Source organism: Rutilus rutilus (assembly GCF_951802725.1).
Source record: "Rutilus rutilus genome assembly, chromosome: 11".
NCBI classification, from domain to species: domain Eukaryota; kingdom Metazoa; phylum Chordata; class Actinopteri; order Cypriniformes; family Leuciscidae; genus Rutilus; species Rutilus rutilus.
This window is the reverse complement of record NC_140216.1, coordinates 13,090,551-13,111,829: the sequence shown is the minus strand read 5'-3', so window position 1 is coordinate 13,111,829 and position 21,279 is coordinate 13,090,551. Positions and strand designations below refer to the sequence as shown.

At 39.0% G+C, this 21,279-nt stretch overlaps 1 protein-coding gene across 1 annotated transcript in view; it reads left to right on the top strand.

Moving 5' to 3' along the window:
* The first annotated feature begins 1,894 nt into the window (after nucleotides 1-1,894).
* jarid2b (jumonji and AT-rich interaction domain containing 2b) overlaps nucleotides 1,895-21,279 on the top strand; it is a 105,829-nt gene continuing 86,444 nt past the window's right edge. The window contains exon 1 of the mRNA XM_084423326.1: nucleotides 1,895-2,470. Within this exon, the coding sequence (XP_084279452.1) occupies nucleotides 2,426-2,470 (45 nt within the window). The 5' untranslated portion in view covers nucleotides 1,895-2,425. The remainder of the gene's footprint in view (nucleotides 2,471-21,279) is intronic.

The following is a 21,279-nucleotide window of genomic DNA, read 5'->3' as shown; positions in this document are numbered from 1 at the left end:
TTACTCCGTCTGCAAGAGGAACTCTAAATTAGATCTAAGATTATCAATAAACTGCTTGATTACTACGGACCGGGCTGAATTCATATGCACTAAAATAAATAAATAAATAAATAAATACACATTCAGGCATCATATTAGGATGGAAGGCAGCTGTAGGCTAACATCTTGCATTATGCACTCACGAACGAAGACCAGGAGGTTTTTCTTCCTCTGTCATGTTTTTTTGTTCCCATGCAAGGGTTATTCCACCATCACCCATGATGACGAAAAAGTGAATATTCCGTTTGGTGTGACAAACTTGTTTTTGTGAATCACGTATGCAGTCCTTTCAGATTCCTGTCATTGTTTCGAGATCTGATTGTGACTCATTTCTAGAGATTCATTACACTTTTGTCCAATTACCAGAAGTGTTTTAGCATAATACACTATTGCCTGGTTTCACAGACAAGGCTTAAGCCTAGTCCCAGACTAAAATGTATGTTTGAGCAGTTTTAACTGAAAGTAACTTGTATTGACATATCTTAAAATACGTCAGTGCCATTGTTTTATCTCAAGATGCACACCAGTAATGTTTTTTTTTCAAAGGCATGTTTACAAAAGCTACTTAATTGTCCGAATTGAACTAAGGCCTAATCTGAGCACTGTCAGTGAAACCAGACCTTTAAGTCTAGTGCACACTAAAAAGCGTGCAGCCTTATTATTATTTGATTTTTTTTTCAGTTTGTGACCACAAGATTGTAGCCAAGTTCTTATAGTTACGTGTACTTGTGAGACAGGCTTCAGCTAGTCACAGAAGTGCATTTCAATTCTTATTTATTTATTTGCTGATCATGGTGCCCACATTGTCCAGACTAGCAAAAGAGTAGTAATGAGCAACAGTTAATGAAATTTTGAGAGAATGAAAGAACACCAGAAGGGCAAGGCAGGGGAACTGGGAGCAAATATAAAAAGTAAATGAAATGAAATAACTAAACACATCAAATTACTGCCCAGGACTCCAAAATTATGTTTCGTCTATACTTTTTCTTTGAAAATCAGCACAAAAACTGACCAGGATAAATATATATATATTTTTTTTTTGTTATTGCTTAAAGTCCAGTATTAGTTGTTCAATGTATGAACCAATGACAGAAAACTGTGAGTCTTTAAAATGTGCTTTATTGTCTCTCTGTCTATCTCTCTATATATCTTGAGTATTTGAAGAAAATTCAAAACTGTCAACTAATTAATACGCTAAAACTGATTGGGAATTTTTTTTTAGTGTTTAATTTACAAAATCATTATTACAACACTTTACAGGACTTTGTCAGGCAATTATAAAAAATGTATGCAGTTTTAAAGTTGAAAAAAAATTATATATATATATATATATATATATATATATATATATATATATATATATATATATATATATATATACAGGCCTACTAGTTTAGGGCGTTTTACCAGTAACACTGCACAGTGCAGAGTTAACTAGTGGGTAAATATTGCTCTCAATTCTAAGATGTTCTGTAACAATTAGCCAAAACTGTTAAAATATGAAACCGGGCCTACCGTGGAGGAAAAACCGGCCCGCGTGCTTCTTTTCCCCCACGATGAACACAAACATTTCTAGAGAGCAAATGAGTATCTTACAAGGGGCGCAGTGAAAACTCTACTAGCTATGTAAAAACGCTCCGAAACAAAACGTGCATCTACAACTGTCTTGAATCGCTCGGAGCTGGACATATTTGAACTATCTTCCCTGTCCATACTGTACATGTTGATTGAATGGCTCATTCTTATATTCGGTAACTTTGAAGTGGTGTTCGTTTTCGTGCCCTTGCACGAAGGGTCATTTAGCGACGCTCCCTAAAGCGGCAGTCCTTTTAAAGTTACCGCTGAGCTTGCTGTCGGGTGTGTGTGATAGGCTGCTTAAAGAAAGAAGCTTCGCCTTGTGTTCAGATGAGCCCGTGGTTCTGCTGGAGAGTTCACTTACCGTCTGCTAGATCCAGCCAAAACGGACCACGAACCCTTTTCCTTTTTAAAAATAGTATTTATTTAATCCTATCATCGGATAAGCCTTTTAAAAACAAGATGTAACTCACCACCGAACATTTACATCCTCACGTGAATAAACCTACGTGTTTTAAAGAGCCGGGATGAACATCACTGATGGAAGTTATTGTGGCGAATGGTTTTAACTATGGTATGCCTATGCGATTGTTTATTTTGCCCTTTACCCATGGCGATGGATCCCTAATTTTGGGATTATCGGTAATTCCACGATTCTACTAGGAATCACCACCGATCGAAGAGGGAATTCTACACAGCCAAGCAAACTACAGGGGATTTAAATCGCATTGCTCCGGGAAAAAGAAACGAAGCAGGAAAAAAATTCATGTGGCGATTCTCTCCTTAACAGTAAATCATTTTGGATTGCAGAATGAGCAAGGAAAGACCTAAGAGAAATATCATTCAAAAGAAATACGTAAGTATTGATGGTTTGAATGCGGTTGACCTTAAGTTTGTTTGATTGTCTCGCGCTTGTGTCGATGTTAAATGCGTAAACTTTGATCACGGATGGCTCTTGTTGTGTTTAGTTTTCAAAGCAAGGCGTAAATGCATCCACTGTGTTCACAATACTAAAATGTATTTAAAAGGGAAAATTTTTTTTTTTTTTTTTCACACGTCGATTTTCCTCGCTTTTGCCTTGGTATCCTCATTGGGAATGCTTATGTTTTGCACGACAGATGTTATCTTACAGAACTCGTTTATAAACCTGGATGTGTTTTGTTTGGTGTTGTTGTTGGTACACAAACTCCAGCGTTAAAACACAATTGTGACTAGAATGGCTTTGTTTGCTCTTCATTGCTTTCCGTCTCAAAGCCGCGAGGACAACCATGTCGCCTTTTATCCCGAGACTTGTTTTCCCGAACTGAAATCTGATTCTGCTGGAATATGGTCATAAATTCAACAATCCCAACTACCCCGGTATATTTGATTTGTTTCTACTGGATTTAACTCGTTCGTCGTATAAACAGTGGACTCTTTAATGTATTTAAAGTAACTGTGTAGGGAACTTGACAACTGAGAAAGCTCGAAATTGGTGGCAGATGTAACTTACTTTATTTAAGATTCAGAAAAGTGGATTGTCCTCAATCTTAACAAATGTATGTACAAACACCGAAATAGTAAACACAAGCTTGTGCAGCAGCCAGTATGTGGGTATCTGTTCGTGAAACTCTTCTTTTTTTGTCTGCTTTTCTCTGAGAGTTTCTGCACGTTTTATTGTTTAAACAGATTAAACCTTGAATGTTAACTGGTCGTAATATTACACAACTGATTAGATTAAGCGCATGGAATGTCGTTTATAGTGGAATATATACAGTCGCATTGCAGAGGCTCGCGTGCAAAAGAAACCGACCATTTTACTATCTCCACCAGTACGATGGGTTAGTGAACCGGCGAGCTTGTCGTGGTATATTGGAGAACATACAGGGCTTGAACTTTTCTGGATGGGGATTTTATCTCCTCAGGAGCGGAATTAAGCAAGGCTACCATAACAAAAAACCGAGTCTCCTCAGAGACAGCCGACCAAACCCCGTGTTAGTTAACCCTCAAAGTACTGACTGGCTCTTAACCCGAGTTTTCCAGGCGCTTTACCTGTTAGTTGATAAGTTTTGCTTTATCAGAGTTTGTGAGACTATTGTTACACCTCTCACTGTCTGCTTCCTTACTTTAGTTTCTTCTCAAACCAAGCCTGCGCCGAGAAATAATTTCCCGCTGGAGCGTGAAAGGGTTAGCTCGTGCAACCAATTTTGTCTGCAGCTTGAAGTAGGCTTGTCACGTGCCCTCAAATTGAACTTTTTTGTCAAAGTGCCATATTTTGAGCGGAATTGCTACATGGAAATGACCTTGTTGCGCGTTAAATGTATGTTTTAGTAATATTTTCTGTTATTTCAGTTCATCAGCAACAGGTTAACAGGAATGAAACAAACATTGGGAGGGGATAGGTTATGATGACGCAACACGGGGGCAGTTTCCACGCACATTATCGGCAGTGCTCGAGTTCCATGACATCTTATCGCTTTCCATAAAGGTGATGGAAATTGTCAAACTTTGTGGACTTTTGATCAATGTAGCTATAGTGCTACGTCTCTAGCGTCTCTCAATGAAGATATAGTGCTACGGTAGCATGTCAATATGGCAGCAGAAGGGAAATGAAAGTGATGACAAAAGTAGCCTATAACACCACGTGGTGACTTGTTATCCCCGAGAAGAAGAATTCAGTTCAACCCACTGTACTACTATTATTTTAAAAAGCCTTCCTTGTATAAATTGTCAAAATATTGTCAGCTTAAGCTTTGGATTGTATTATAATGTAGCCATGTGTTGTATTCTATTAGTTATCTGGTTTATGGCCAATTTTTATTTAAAAACAAATTTTAAATGTACAGGGATCCCACTATCATGGACATCTGGACATGCCTTGGAAGTGAATACCATCTTAAATAATGGAAATATTTATTTGGCTGAAAATTTCAGTTTAGATCACTCTATTTTGAGATATTATTTTAAAAACCTTACCTATGCAATCAAGTGACTGGGAATGTGAAAGAAATGTATTGGTCAAAAGGGTGTGAACACTGTATGTGTTTAGGTGTGTCGTCCCCCCCCCCCCCCCTTTTTGTATTGTTGTCATCAGCAAAGTCAGAATTCATTTTTAGCAATTTAAAGTTCATTTGATTTATGTGTGGTTGCATGTCTGACAGGGATCTGCTTCATCTCATAATGATCACACGTCTGTATGGTCAGGAGCCTCTGTGTAGGATGTGTGGAATGGATCTGAACCCTTCAGAACATGGCTGATCATGTCACATCTGTGCAGTGCAGGCAGCTGTGCTAAAATCTGGTCAGGCAAACAACAAAAACAACCTGAAGGATCTGTCCCCCGGGCCTGCACAACTCTTGGCCCCTTGGATTCAGCCTCCCCTTAATTAGCGTAAGGCAATTATACATGCTTGGCTTAACCATATCCCCTGGAACATGAGTGCAAGGTTTTTTTTGTTGTTTTCTTCTTCTTTAATTTTTTATTACCCCATTTTCCTTCACATGTGCTGTGAATATTATTAAAATTCATTTAGTGGAAAACGAGAGAGGGAGAAAAAAAAATATGATAATAGATGTTAATAAGAGCAAACAAGAAAATGCAATTAGACCGTCCCTGATTGATAGACGTGTGTGAAAAGCAGAAGCGGGGGGGGGGGGGGGGCAAGTAGGCACTTCTGCTTTCAGACGAGCTCCTTTTAATGGCTTTCAGGCCATCCTGACACTCTCTGAAACAACTTCTCTGTATAATTATTTTTGAGGGCTGTTTTTAGAGCGAAGAGTTACGCTGGTTTTGATTTCAGACTTTGGCTAATGAATGCAGCCAGAACTCGCGTTTGTGTTCCTGTTCTGTTGAAGTGAACATGGCACATGGTGTGGGGGGAACGGGGGGTTACCCATGGCTATTCTTCCTCTCTCGTTCTCCCTATCCCACTCTCTCTCTCTCTGCAGGCCCAGCTGGGGTCGGGCCCTGATTCATAGACGTGTGGTGAGATAGGCACAGCTGCTGTAGGGGCCTTTACAAATGTAAAGAAGCTGTCAGTGTTTGTTTCATCAGGCGTACAACTGATGAGGGCCAAGTTGAAAAATCCACTGCAGTGTGTGGCGCACAAAAAAAGCTGGAAACAAAAATAGAGAGCAGGGCCAAGGCTCACCGAGCCCTCCCTCTGACCCCTTCCCCCGCTCTGAGTCCTCCAGCTTTGCAATGTAAATGCGGGCACCTCGTCCATTGCGAGGCTCTGCGTGTGTGAGTGTGAGAGATTGTATGTTTGTGTTTCAGCGCCTGCCACTAGCACCACTGCGCTTCATTTAACCCTCTGTTTTAATGCAAATAGTATTTTTTCCCCTTGCATTTTCTAAGGATGTGACATAGCAAAATTCATGGATCATACCTCAGGAAGCCAGCTGTTATAAAATACCTGAGTTAATTTTGTGAGTTTGTTAGTAGAGGGTCGTATTTAAATGAACCACTTTTAATATCCTTAAACAATCTGGACCTACTTTGCATATTACTTCATCATAGACTCATAATAGATAAGAATAATATAAATTCTGATATGATAAAAAACAGCCTTTTAACTTCTGATATCTGATATTTACTTCTGATATTATAAGTGATTTAATGAACCACAAGTTAGTTGCAAATAAACAGTTTTTGCAAGGGTATAATCAGAAAGGTCAAGGGAAAGCAAGAACTTATTTGATTGATTCTAGGGGATACTGAATAAACAACTCTTAATAATAACAACTCTCAAACTCTTTAATAACAGTTTAGTTAATTAGCTGTGTGATTACTTGATGTGTAGGATTTTTCTTTTTTTTTCTTTCAGAATTGTAATCCTAATGCAAATGAATGTACACCTATTTGCGTAAATATGTGTATGCAGGTATTTTACAGTCTTTTTCACATTGACAAATATGGGTAATTTACAAACAATTGTACAAAATTGCATAGCAGCAGTGGGTATGTGTGAATATCTTAATGTAAAATGTCAGATCACTTGGGCAGAAAGAGGCTGGCACCAGTGACAGGTTATTCATTTTACATTAATCCTTTTAATTTTCCAGATGGAAATTTCCTCAGTGCAGGTTGCCATAGTCGTCTGCCAAGTGACGATGTCCTCAACATCATTATGAGAATCTAGCCTGGTGCAGCCATGGATAAGTGTTGCCATTCTCCTTTATGGCTGTTGCGTCACCTTGGTACATTATGCAATGTGACCTTTTACTTATCGACCTTTACAATCATATGTGATCTAACCTTCACAAGTGTTGGGCTCCTTGGTCAATGTGTGACTGCTTGCACAGGACACTCCCACATCAGCAAACATGCATGGGCGGTTACATATACGGATGTGCCCACGTAATGTGAGGAGTTTGCTCTGCTGACATAAAAACAGGTGCAGCAGCGCTTTGATAAGTGGTACTGCTTAAGTCTTGGGCTTTAAAAGAATGTTCTCCCTCCCTGCCTTTCATTCCTCTGTACTGTACTTTGTATTATGATGAGATAAGAGGGCAGGGCAGAATATCAGATGGAGTCTTTTTCAGTCAGTGGTTAGTAAGCTGTGGTGGATGATGCAAATCATGCATTGGAGAGGGCTTGGCTTTGATGGAAGACTGTATCAGCAGAATGACTGCATGAAATTGGCTGTGGTCTACGTTTCTTTACTTGATGTGTTGTTTTGGACCAAAAAAAGTGAAGTATTGGTCATTGTCAGGGTCTTGGCATAAGCTCTCTTACAAGGTTGCTGTCAGTTTCCAGCTTACTGAAGGTGAGGTCACATTAGCAAAATTGTCTGTCTATTGTCAATAGTGTAGCAATGTATGAAGCACAGCTCTCACAGTAGTCACTTTCAAACCAAGCAGGTTTCTGGTGGTCAACATGGCAAATCCGTGAACTTGAATCCTTTGCAAAATCGGTGTGGGTAAATCTTCTGCCCTCACGTGAAGTTCCTGATTATGTGGATTTCTATTGAATTGACTTTAATCTGCTAAACTTTGAAAGTTCTGTGAAAAAAGTGAGAATTACCTTACTAAATCTACTTTGCCGCTTTTATTTTAGCTTCTTTTTTATGGTGCAATTAATTTCTAAATTAGGCTGGGTCTAGATTTTAGGTTTAGGTCTTCAACTAGATCTGGACAAAGGGGTAGAACTAGATTTTATTTGAATTAAGCTCAGTTCACACTATACAATTTTGGAATAATTTTGCCATCTGAGACAAATGGTGAAGGTTGTCAAAGATTTTTCTTGTCGTAGTGCAAAACACTGTCCAAATAATTCAAAATGTAAATGTAATTCCCTGCTACGATTGTATAAACCCACAGACTTCTTTCTGCAAACTGAATTCCAAGCACTTATTTTAATCCGGAAATATCCAAGCAATAGAGGAAGTTGAAATGGTGAGATCCAAAGATTCAGTGGACCAGTATTCTTCAGTATTGGTAATATTTATTACATCCAAATACCTAGTAAATGCCAGAATTGGCACATCAAGAACGTACAATGATTTGTTCCCCTTTCAATCCCTATTTCCAGACATGCTCTCTCGGTTCCTTTTGTATTTCGTCTTGCTTGCACTTGGCTCAAGGCAGGGTAACCTCACTGATGTTGTCGTGAATGCTGACATGTGGCCAAGACGTGGCAGCAACAGGCAGAACTCTTGGCAGTAGTACTTCCCTTTCACAACTGTTACCCTCTGTGACGCTGACGGACCGTTCTGTTCTCGGGAGGTGTTTTTGTCTTTTCCTCTTTCTTCTTTTAAGAATCATTGCGCCATTAGTCTTCGGAATTGCAGTATATTATCCGATTCGTTCCGAATGCGCTGATCAGGTGCGGACTGGAATCGACAGTACGTTGTGAATGCAGCCATATTGAAAACATTTACTGTAATGAGGAAGTGGGTTATACCGTAATCATTTCAGGCTTTTAAAAAATCAGCCTCTGTGGTTTCGTGTGTGTGTGTGTGTAAGCGAAAGAATGAGAGAGCGAGCGCTTTTAGATGGAAGACCTCCCCCTAAGAGCGATGTAATGGAAGTGTCTTTGGGTACGCTAACCCTCCTGCCAGAACATTTGTAATTCAGTGCTGCATCTCTCATTAGCCGGCGAGATGCGTGCCACTGGGAGCCATGTGGCTGCTTTTGTGCAAGTTCAGCTGCTTGAGGAGAGGCCAGTGGGGCCTCTCATAGGCCTGACACTGGGGTTAGTCATTTTGTTTAGTGTTGAGGGCCCTAGCAAGACATGTAGTCGTGTAGTGTTTGACTTGCTATGACTACAAAGTGTGCTTCATTTTGCACAGTTGCTACTATGTTAGACCAAGGATGTCAGATCTGTTTGAGGTGTTGTGAAGACACCAGCACAGTGGAAACCACTGTCGAACTATTTACACTGTATACATTCGGCTTTGTATACAACATTAATCATTTGTTTTGTGGTTCATCTGGATTGCCAGACATCTGTGCTTGATGCTGCTGTCGGCCTGGTGATTATTCTTTGGTTGGTTCCAAAGGAAACTTCCAGCAGCTAAAGCTTTACCCATTTGAATTCATCCTCCTCATCTCCACATTAGTGTGACTGGGATAATACTATAAGCAAGATGACTAAAGATGTGATTTTAGAAAATGATAGAATCTTGATTGTGATTCTGTTTTGAAAGTTGTGCACTATTATTTGGACAGGTTATGCTTAAGAGACTTGGGTGCTTTGGCTTTTATATTGGACGTTTAATAGAAGATAAATGCTATTTACACGGAGTAAAGAGTTGTAGATAATGTTTGGAGCTAAGTGTAAATAGCAACAATTAGAATTTTTTTTTACACTAAGTGTAAGAAGGATGCTAGTCACACAAGTTTCAATAGTAGTGATTTGGTTATTGATAAATGGTAGGCATGGTTACTGAAAATGGCCTTTGCTCTTTTATTTTGTTGTAGGCTAGTCCTTTTTTAACAAAATTGACTTACTAAAAACTGGATTGGTGGATCTAAAATAAAGAGCTTTAATAAAGTATAATTTTGCGCATTCTTTTATTTATTTTTGACCCTTTTATGATTCCGAAATGTTTAGCCTTTATCTCAGGGAAAAAAAATTGCAACATTTTTACCATTTAGAGGTACAACAGCTTGTTACTGTGGCAGTATCCTTAAAGGGACAACTTTTTTGTACCTTATTTTGTACTCATTGTAGGATCATAGTAGTACCCATGTGTACATATTACTACTCTAAGGTACTATTATGGGTGTGTGTATACATACTATTACTGTATACTATTAGGGGTAGACAAAGTTGTCCCTTTGCACATTCTTTCTCTGACTGTGCACCAATTTAGCAAACAATTTATTGTTTGTTAATGGCAATAAAAATAGTCATGAATCTTAATTTGCTCTTTATTTGCTTTTCATTTATAAATCCATCAAATAGGTCAATGGAAAAAGGCATTATTTCGCACTTTGCTAGACCCTACTGTCTTTAAAAAAAAATTAACATTTTAAAGAAACGTATAATATATATTTTAGATGCGTCTAATTGTTTTTAAGCATAAGCTAACCCTTATGGCAAGGATCTCCGGTGTCTGTTTAACACTGTTTGAGGTCCTGAAAGGCAAACCTGTCCATGGATTTAATGACAGTCTCTTGTTTAACGCACAAGACCTTTTGACAGTCAAGGACAAATCTGACAGGATCCAGATAATATCATTAAATCCAGTTCCAGATAGAGTTTCAGCCATGGTGACTAATGGTGCTGTTAGCTCTGTAAAGTGATCTGAATTTAAATCACTTTTTACACCACAATAAGCTCATCAAAGTCATCGGCACCAGTCCTCTTGGCACGCGGCCGTGTAACAACATTATAGCATTTATTTAGAACTTTCCCGATTCTCACATTTATTGTCAGGTTGGAAATGAGCTTCTCCTAAATGAGCTTCTTGCTTTTATTTCAAGACCGAATTTTCAAATGAATTAACATGGAACAAACAATCACTTTACAAGTAAATATAGCCTAATTGAAAGTATAATTTAGCATTTCCGCAGTGACTAAAACAGCGTCTTGGAAATAAAGACATTGATCACACATGCACTTTGCCATCAGAGGGGCCTAGCCACTATGTTTCCATAGTAACCACCCCGGTGCCAGAACACGGCGTCCCTTTTTTTTTTTTTTTTTGAATCACCACTTGAGTGTCTTAAAAATAGTGGTGCTCTGCAGATGCTGAGAGCTCATAATGAGCTCTGGCTGCTTCGGGGGAGACAGAACAAGCTTCTTAACTGCTCACTCATAAATCAGATATTATCAACCAATCCACATGTTTTTTTGCAACATGTGAAAGGAGAAAAAAACACTCAACTGACCAGACCGACTGAGGTTTCGTTTTAATGGGGCCTATTCACACACAAATGCACACGTGTATGTTAACACTAAATGCGTGCATAATGCCATCTGTTTTTATGCAGGTACTCAACAGCAAGGCTGGGCTGATATTGATTCTGTTGCTGATAAGTGGTGCTTTAGTCCAGACTTGTGGTTAATGGCAGCGTCTGTTAGCTGTTTGTCTGCCGGCAGACGTGAGCTGCAAGCTCCTCTGCTCTTCCTGTCTTTCTGTTTTTTTGTTGTTTTCATATCATCTCACTGCTGCTCTACTGGCCACTGAGAGCAGCAATTGAATCAGTGTTGCTCTCTTTGGATATACATGTACTTATCGGTCTCTGCAACTTTGTGTTTGAAGTCACATGTAGCCGCTTGTACAGCTCCCTGCCAATCTGGGTACGAATTACGTGGGTGGTGGGGGTCTGACTGCCATAATTAAAGAAAAATGAAAATTCTGATGTCATTTTCTCAGCCTCACTTTGTTTCAAACTTTGTTCTTCTATGAAACAAGGAGATATTTCGAAATTAGTTTCAGCCTTTTTCGTTGATGGAATAGAAATCATTTGGGTCTGAAACAACTTTGGACCCCACTGACTTTCAATGAACCCTCACCCAAATGAAAATCAAAACAAAACGTACAGTGTTTGATTTAACATTTAATTTGCATTCCATTTGCAACATTTAATTTGCATTAATCTGTATTAATCTTCTAAAACATTACCTGTAGGAAAGTTAGCCCCATTAAAAATCATAATATAATTCAGACGGACTGGCAGGAGTCGAGGAGAAGTTGCCTCGCGTATGCGCTGACAGATTTATGAGCAAACGCGTGTTATAGGATCAGGATGTCAATCCTGTCACAGTTAATGCAATAATATTGAGTGACAGCATAATATTTCCAGTAAGCATGTTTTAATGTAAACTCACAAGGTAGAATTTACAGATTTAGTCAGCTGTTTATTTCAACTGCTGTAATTTAGCTGGAATCAATGGTTTCACAATTTCTTGCGAATATTTTGCTGAAGCGTCAAATTAGTCATAGTCTCGTATTTAGTGTCTGTGAAGGGCCAGAGATTCTCCGCTGGCTTCTTCCTGTGGAAAGTCTCTGTGACAGGCGAGGAGAAAAAGAACGACTTCTGTTTTTATGCAGCTTCATTCATGCACATATGTGGGAAATCACCTCGTTTTTGGCCTTGAATATTTCAAGTCAGCAGCTATTTGTGTTGTATTCAAAATGAGGGATGTAAATGCCTTTTTGTAGATTTGTTTTTGCATTTTGACGGGAAAAATCTAAATCTCCCCCTCTCCACCATGAGCCGCCTTTACATGAATGCTGGATTTATTTAGTGCTTTTTTTTCCTCCCTCCTGTCAGGATCTTTCTTTCATTTTGCAGATAATCATTTTTCACATATGCTGATTGCTCTACTAGCCTACTTTCCTGCTCACTTTTTTTTTTATCCTTTTATTGTTCTTTTCTTTTTCTGTTTTCTTACGTTAACTGGCCTTTCCAGTGCCTCCCTGCTGACAGACTGGGAAGGGAATCATCTGTGAGAAGTAACAGCAATCCATGAGGTGAAAATCATTTCTTAATTGCTGCGATTTAGGCAGTGACCTGCTTGTGAGAATGGGTTTAGTTTGATCTGAAAAAACGCCCTGAGCGAGCTTCTAACACCTGGCTGCCTGTCTGAGGCCCGCACTATAATCGGGCCCAAAAAAAAAGCTGGTTTGGTAGGAGAAAAACAGCGGATGCTTTGTTTGGCTGTAGCTTGTGTGTTAAATAGGTGGCTTGCACATTATGATCTATTTTCCTCCCAGACAGTATGGATTTTTTTGCTCTGCGGTGTGATAATTAATGGTTAATTTGTTGAATATAATCTCGTGCTCTTCTATTAATTTAACACTGCTTAATGGCACATGTTCAGAACAGGCTCACAGACACCAATCACCATTTCAAATGATTTTCTACTCCTCTTTTTGTAGTCATCTTGTCTTTCTTTCTCTTTTTTTTTTTAAACTGGCCTGTGGGAAGTTGATTTGCAGGATGCAATTTGCTGTAGTCTTACATTCTATGCTCTATCTAAAACCGTTTGTTAATTGTACATGCTGTTCTTTGTTAAAGTGTTTATATTGTACCGTTCAAAAGTTTGGGGTTAGTAAGATTGATTATTTATTTAAATTGTTAAAAAAGGTTAATAGTTTTATTCAGAAAGGGCACATTTAAAAAGTGACAGTACAGACATTTATAAAGTTACAAAATATTTCTACTTCAAATAAATGCTGTTCTTTTGAACTTTTATTCATCATAGAATCTTGACAATTTTTTTTAAAATTTTTTTATGAAGCTGCACAACTGTTTTCAACATCAAAATAAGAAGAAATGTTTCTAGAACACCAAATTATCATATTAGAATGATTTCTGAAAAATCATGTGACTGGAGTAATGATGCTGGAAATTCCATCCCAGGAATACATTTAATTTATGATTATAAAATATATTAAAACAGAAAATATATTGTAGATTGTAATAATATTTCACACTATAACAGTGTACTATGTGTTTGATGAATGAGGCCTTGCTGAAGAGACTTCTTTAAAATTACAACGTCTTAGTCTCAACTTTTTTTAATGGTAGTGTATTAATTGAGAGACTAGACTATATGTAAAATCTCACAAGATTTAAATAAAAAGATTTAAAAATAATATATTAATTTTAACTGTAACTAGGTAAAATGTTAATGTCAGCTACTAATTTGCTGTTTTGCATTGCTGAAGTCTTTGTGAGCTGTACTTGTAGAATATGAAGAGATGAAAAATCGACACTTATTTTTTTGCATGCTACTCTATTTCTATTTTGGTGTGGTGGAGAGACAGCAGGTCTTGCGCAGTGCCTGTCTGTGGTCACCCGGCCGCTGTGCTCCTGTCAACTGTCACTTTCTGCTGTGGTTGCATCCTTCAGCACCGGAGTAACTGGTAATCTTATCTCACTGTCAGTTCGCCTTATTCTCTGCCTGCCTTCTGAGCCCCCTTTAACCCCTCGAACCTCAAGCTGCCGCCAATCTGTCACCTCCCCTCTGTCTTACGAAGAAAGATTGAGAGAATGAACACACGTTGAACTCCCATATTTGACCTTATTATTCTTTGACAGTTTCTACACTAATAAATCCAGCTTTGCTGCGTTGACTCACAATCCTGTTTATACTGGCCTAATTGTGATTATTAAAGCAGTTATTAGGCAAGCATAGCACTTAACCATGGTAAAATAACTAATGTATTGCTTTGAATGGTTCATTGTTTTTCTATATCAGTTACAATATAAGGAAAGAATGCATTTTTTTTTAATAATAAACAAAGTAAACCACTGTATAACCTGTATAACTGGCTACTGTATAACCTGTATAACTGGCTCCTTTAAAAAAAAAAAAAAAAAAAAAAACATTTTGAAACGTACCTCATCCAATTGGATTTTAGAGCTTCTGTCTGGAAAAATTGTGTCCAGCCACTGAATTAAGTCAGTCCAGGACCCCAAATATGTTCTATTGGCTGCACACACAAAAAAACCCAACAATGTCAAAAAACAAAACAACAACAACACCAAAAGTAGGGATAATCTATTCAGTGCACAAAATCACTTTTGATGTATGTGGTTTGAATAATGTTATTACGTTGAGCAATCTCTACTGAAAGACCCACTTAAACCAAAATAAGCTTAGCAGGTCCGCTGACTGATCTTTGAGGAGTTTTGGGCATTTCTGAGAAACCAGATTAAACCAGTAAAGACCAGCTAACCATCTTAGGCTGGCTTTAGCTGTTTTGTTAGCAGGGATGTCCTTTTAAATCATAAAAACCAGATTAAACCAGTTAAGACCAGCAAACCAGTTTAGGTTGGTTTTAGCTATGTTTTTTTTTTAGAGCGAGGGATGGCTTTTAAATGATATGCTAGCATACAATCAAAGCTATAGATCATAAAGTAGAGATGTTCTCTTTTTTTTTTTTTGTCTTGCGTTTGGCAAGCTGACTCAATGACGTGATGCTAGCACAGCATGAGGTCTTTTTATAAAATGCAAATAAAACATCTCTCAGAGTGTATTTTTAGAAACATAAAAAAAAAAACACTTCCTCACTGTGGTTGTTTTTTTTATTGTACGGGCGCTTTTTACAGTCCTTAAAATAAAGATGGTCAACTAATAACAGACCAGCTAATCGCTAGTGGTTTGTCAGCCACAGACCAGTGGCATTGAAATCCCGTCGAGGAGAGCCCCTTCCAAACTTGAGATCGGTTTTCAGCCTAACTCCTTTTGGCTCTGTATTATCCCACCAGATTGTCTTCTTCCTCTAGCTGATGCACTGTTATTTGGTGTAATGTAATGATGTCTCTGCGAGAATGGTCAACTTTCTCTGCCTCTTTTTGGGATATGAATGCTGTTGTCACGAACTGTCCCCTTGATGTTGCATAACGTGTGCAGTGCGCAAACCGTCAACCCCTCTCACGGGGGAAAGACCGTAAATCAACCAGGCACTGTGGTGACACAAATGGTCACAATGGCTAGATCTTTCATGCTTGACGACGTGCCTGAAAAGCGCAAATTGAATTTGCAGTTCTTGAAAAAATGGTGGGTTTGTACCTTTGAACTAGTTGACCTTTTAGTGGGTGTTTACCTCGGAGGAACAAAGCAGTTTAGATGAAGGCCTACACTTAACACTCTTGCTTTCTAGCCACAATATGGCCTGGCTGGGCACAATGTTGCATTATGGGAAATTGAGGTAGAGAGGGAACTGTGTTCTCCACACCCTGGCTAGTTTTGGTCACTATGTCTATGATGTTTGGGCCTCTCCTTCAATTTAAAGGAAAGACAATTCTGTTGTGTACTCTCCTTCATGCTATTCCAAACCTGTAAGACTTTCTTTCTTCTGCAGAACACAAAATGAGTTGTTTTGAAGAATGTGTCATTTTGTTGATGCAGTCGAAGTCAAATGGGTCCAAACAACAGAGCCCATTGACTTTTTTTGTTGTATGGAAAACCACACTGAGACATTTTTCAGCGTCGTCTTTTGTGTTTCACAGATGAAAGTAAGTCATACAGGTTTGCAATGGCATGTAGGTGAGTAATTTTTTTAAATTTGTATTTTTAATACGCCCACCAGGTAAAATATCATCTGGTCACAAAGAAATGTAATAACACACTTCTCAACAATATTTAGGGAACATTCTGTCTGTGGCACAAATGGTGCAAGATGAGTTATGCACTAAAATGTAACTGCTAGGTTTAAGGGACTGAATTCCCCAACCCCAAGTATGAGCAATAATAATGTGTTATGTGTTTTTTATGTAAAACTTTTGAATATTTACCTCAGATGTGAAGTTTGAGTGGATTCCCTCTCATGTACTGTTCATTTGCTGTTCTCTTGGCAGGAGATCAGATCATTATACAGTTAGGATGACACACTGAAGGTCTATTTTGAAGAAAAGCCATAAAGTCTTCCTTTAGTGTATTTTTACTGATGGCTAAATTGAGGCTTATTGCAGAAGAAAATAGAGTGCGGAGGTTTTGGGGTTTTTACTTGACGGGCTCTTCTGGGAGATGACTGGCACACTTTCAGGGCCTGCTTGTTTTTCGTCTGTCAGGGAAAGATTGGACAGATTGCACTAATTCTTGGTGTTTTCCCATGTCTTCTCCAACAAAGGAAGTTGTAATGCTAAAATAAGAGAGAACATGCTTAAACTAACTCTGCTTTTCTTTACTGTTGTGAGGCAATCTGGTAGGTCTAAGCGGTGGTATTCGCAGGTGGGGTGGCTTAACTGTCAGGTCAACCGTGCATGACTGTGTAGAGACATCCTGTAATGTGAGCGCCTCAATCACGCCATCGTTCTAACCAGTAACGTCCATTTAGTATCATAGAGCGGTACCTGTTATGATGGAAACTACCGTGGTTAACATCATGGACATTGAACGCTATCAGTTTTCAGGCGTCATTGGTAATGACAAGGAATCAATTTCTGGACAGATAATTTTTCATGGGTTGGAAAGTACCTGGATTTGCTAGTTTCTCTAAACTTTTTATCACATGCCATTGTGTATTTTATCAGATTAATGAGAATTTTACACGTACAACACTAACATTGAACAGTAGTGATGCATTGATTATGAATTATTTTTTTATTTTTTTTATGGTAGATTCCGCAAATGGGCTGATTCTGATACCGGGCTGATTCTGATCCAGTGTAAAAGTCTGGAACAGAGATCGGACAATATAAAACAAAACAAAAACGTCCGGTTGCTAATCGGGTGTTTTAAGCAAAAACTGCCCAGTTCCTATTTGGCTGGTTGCCCGGTGCATCTCTAGAGAACAGGATCAGGAAATGTTGCAAGTTGCGTTACCTTTATGAACACCATGGCGCAATGTATTGGAGAACATGCTTTAACCACTCTAGATGGCATAATGACATATTTTTTTGTAAATGGGAACATTAGCATGCGTAGTGTATAAGGCCAGAAAATACGACACCAGACACCTATGTTAAATTTCCCTGAACAAGAAAATGAATTGGTGTTCTTGGCCATGAGCAAGTGTGTGTTCTCTTAACATGACTGTAAGGTCATGCTCTGAGAGACCCATTCAAGGTCCCTCTGAAAAATCAGAAGCACTGATGCAAAAGTGTGCCATAATTTCCTGAGGAAAAGAATGTGTGGGGAGGAGTGTGTATTACTCAAAAATAAAATGCTGGTGTGAATTCAAGTACAAGGATCCACATTATAAAGGAATCATTTGCATACACGAATGCATGTAGTCAGAGCTGAATTTAAGATGGCCTCTGAAGGCTCTCTTCCTGTCAGGCTGCTGTTAACACCTCTCCCCTGCTCATAGGGGGCGCGGGGGGCTTTCTTTGTTGCAGCTCACCGAGAGAAAAAGAAAAAGTGGAAGGAGTATACAGAGCCTGAAGCGATAAGAGCCATGATGACAGGTCCATCACTCCACCCAAAGCCACACTTCTTCAGGATGATACATCAGCTCATGTCCAACACATTAATATTTTTTTTCCTCTTTCAGACCTGTATCTATACTAAGGAAGTGCAAAATTACATTTTCAAAATTGATTAGTCAGTGGGTTTTCTGAACAACTAGTTGACCACAGCTGATATAATTAGGCTTGTTTGGGCTTCTTTTGACCCTGAATGGACACGTTTCTTAGGGACCATTTATGTTTAAAAAATGTCTAGACATGCAGCAGGGAACAGGAGCGCAGGAGTCTCGAAGACTCATTTTAAATGGACATTTCATTAAAGGAGATGCATTTAAAGATTCAACTTTCCAAGCGGGTTTTACATTATGCGTAAAACCTATCGAATTTACAAACTTCTTTGGGTCATTTAAGGGTGTTGTTAAGGGTCATGAGAGAAATTGCAGGACTTTTTTAAATTGTTAATAGAAGAGAGAACGCGTTTTACTTCCTGCATAAACCAGCCTGACCTCCCACGGCTGCTGCAACATTAGCCAGACGGCCAGGAGGCAGCTTGTGCGAGCGTGTGTTATTTGTGTATTCGTTGAGTGTGTGCGTTTGAAGCCATTCATTCTGAGTCCCTCAGTCTCCCGTGTGTAAATTTCTGTCGCCACATGGCTGGTTACCTCCTGTGAGTAAACATAAAGCTCAGAGAGGTTAAGAAGAGGAGTCACTGTGTCTCCTGCACAGGGAACGAGTTAACTACTCACGCAGCAGTGAAGGAGAGTGTGCGAGCGAGCAAATGAATGGCTGTGAAAACGAGCAGCATGCTGCTGTTGTCGGGCTGTAGGAGGGGAAGAGAGGTAGGCGGAGCTATGAAGATGCCCTGGCCAAGTCTGTGGTCGCTTGCTGTCTCTCGAGGGCCTCTGATTGGCTGGCACTATGTTTGGAGAACAAAGTACTTTTGATGGGTACGCTGCACATCCCTGGGTCTAATGGGGCTCTGGGTGGCATTGTCCCGCCATTAGCTGGCTAAGAGGCCCTAGCATTGCTGTGGTAATTGCACACAGGGCAGTGTTTGAGATGCTACCATTTTTCTGCAGCGTACAGTGTGTATACTATGCAAAGCATGCAAATTTTCTGAATACATTGTGGAGTATAGAACCAAAGTACACTGCTAAAAATACTTTATCCCACAATGCAAATGCACTTGAGTTGACCTTCCATTTCCAATGTGACTAATGAACCAGAAACAATGTCAGTTGTGATTTTTGACATGGTCAAAGTCAGTTTTTATACATTATTAGATTATGCAAAAGAACCACTTTTAGAGATAATAACTGGGCACCACTCACAGAATTAGAGTTGTAGTGAACCCACTGTTGCTGTTTGAAATTTTTATTATTCAATAATGTGCATTGTTAAAATAATGCGCCATATTCTGTATTGTGCACTGTCATTTTGAACCGAAATTGGTAAATGCACAGGTGCTCAATCCAAGAACAGTGTTTTTTTTGGCCCTGAGGCCTTAGTTTTCACAATTAAAAATAAATCTCCCTATTTGCATGCACTGTTCCTTATTTGACAAGTATTGAGGGATTCTTTGAAGCTGTGCCATTTTCAGCATCGTATTTTCGCTGAGCTGAATGCCGCAGCAAACTTTGAAATTCCTGCCAGTTTACATTTAGCAGAATTGCCTTTTTTTGGCCTCACTGTTAGCGACATACAAATCAATTTTGCTTTCTTGCTTTTGTCTTTTTTTTTGACACTCAACACTTTCCCCCCCCTGCCAAACCATCTGCCATTGTTGAAATTTTATTTAAACAGCCATAAACATTGTTCATTCAGTTCATTTGACTCCAATAAAAAACACTTATCTTCACCCAGTAGTGACAGAAGCTATAAATGCACCCAAATCAAAGGCTCTCTATGCGTAGAGAGAGTGAGCGAGTGACACTTTTAAACATGCCGAAAGCTTGATGTTACAATTCGCTTTCATAATAAAAACAGGAACATTCCAAAGACTTATTTACCTATTAAAGGAGGGAACGCAAGCCATATCTAGAGAATTGAAGCTAAGGTCTTTTAGCTTGATTGAAGTAACCTTCTATTAACACTGTAGCAACCACCAAGAATTTTAGCAACTAATTAACAACATTCTAGCAAACCACCCAGAACACCTCATAAACCACATAGCAACGATAACGACTTCTGCACAGGAAAGGGCCATTCGTGTTTTCAGCAGAAAATATAAAAATGTAGTTTCACCACAGTGCTCAGTCATTTCTCAGTAGTTTTCATGGGATTTAAGTGTTCATACCTCAGGAAAAACGTCCTCATTTTTTTTCTGTGTCATGACCTAACACTACTGTTAAAAGGAGAGAGTGGAGAATGATGGTAAATTCTGAGCATTTATGATCTGTGTTTCCCCCTCCCTCTATTTTCAATCTGCTTCTCTATTACAGTCACTGTTTCCTCTCAGTGAAAGTGTCTGAGTCACCTGCACCTGAATGACAGCTCTGCTTAACCTGGATATTTAAATTCAGCGTGGCGTTAGCAGCAGCAATTGCCTGTCTGCCAAATGCATGCATAAATGTTGTTGGGGAGAGACATTGTGTGTTTCCTGCAGTACCCTCCCCCCACCTTGTTGTATTGAGATTGTTATTGTGAATCACTAAAACATGTTGGGATCCTGAGCTAGTTTCAGACGCTAATCTAATAACCTTGCCTTCACTGAAATGCGTGCTAGCTCATTTGCACCTCCTATACAAAAAGGGGTAGGGGATATTGTAGAAGTTGTTTTTAAACATCTGTCACGATTGACTTGGCTAAAATTAATCTGTTGTTCCCTGTAAGTTTGTACTGTACCGCACTTCAAGTGGTGAGTGTATGTGGAGTGAAGGGTACTCGTGTTTAAGGTTAGCCTGCTGTAAGCTATGCTAAGGAAATGGGGTTTCCCTCTGTGCTTCCCTGCCTGTGACATTTACCAGGAAGTCAGTGTTGTCTGTCTGAGATCAGTTTCATTTTGACTTGTACGGTTTGTAAATATATGCAGATCACAGGTATAGAGTTGTGCAGAAATCAGTTTTGGGTTGAGCAGGCTGTAGCCTAGAAACATGAGTTTCCATTTTGTTTTTGATGACCAAAGCAAAACTAATTTTACCATATACACCAAGATTCAATTGTAAACCAAACATGTTTAGTTTAATTAATCACAGTCTTGTTGAACCATGTTGAGTTTCTGTTCATGTATAAAATAAAATGGCAGAAAATAACTATATTAGCATAAAATGTTAGCATGGAAAATGTTAAAAGGCGCCATGCCAACTGTAAATGGCTTACTGGATGTGTTTGTAGCATTTTTACTTTGACACTTTTTTTTGCCACTGTTCA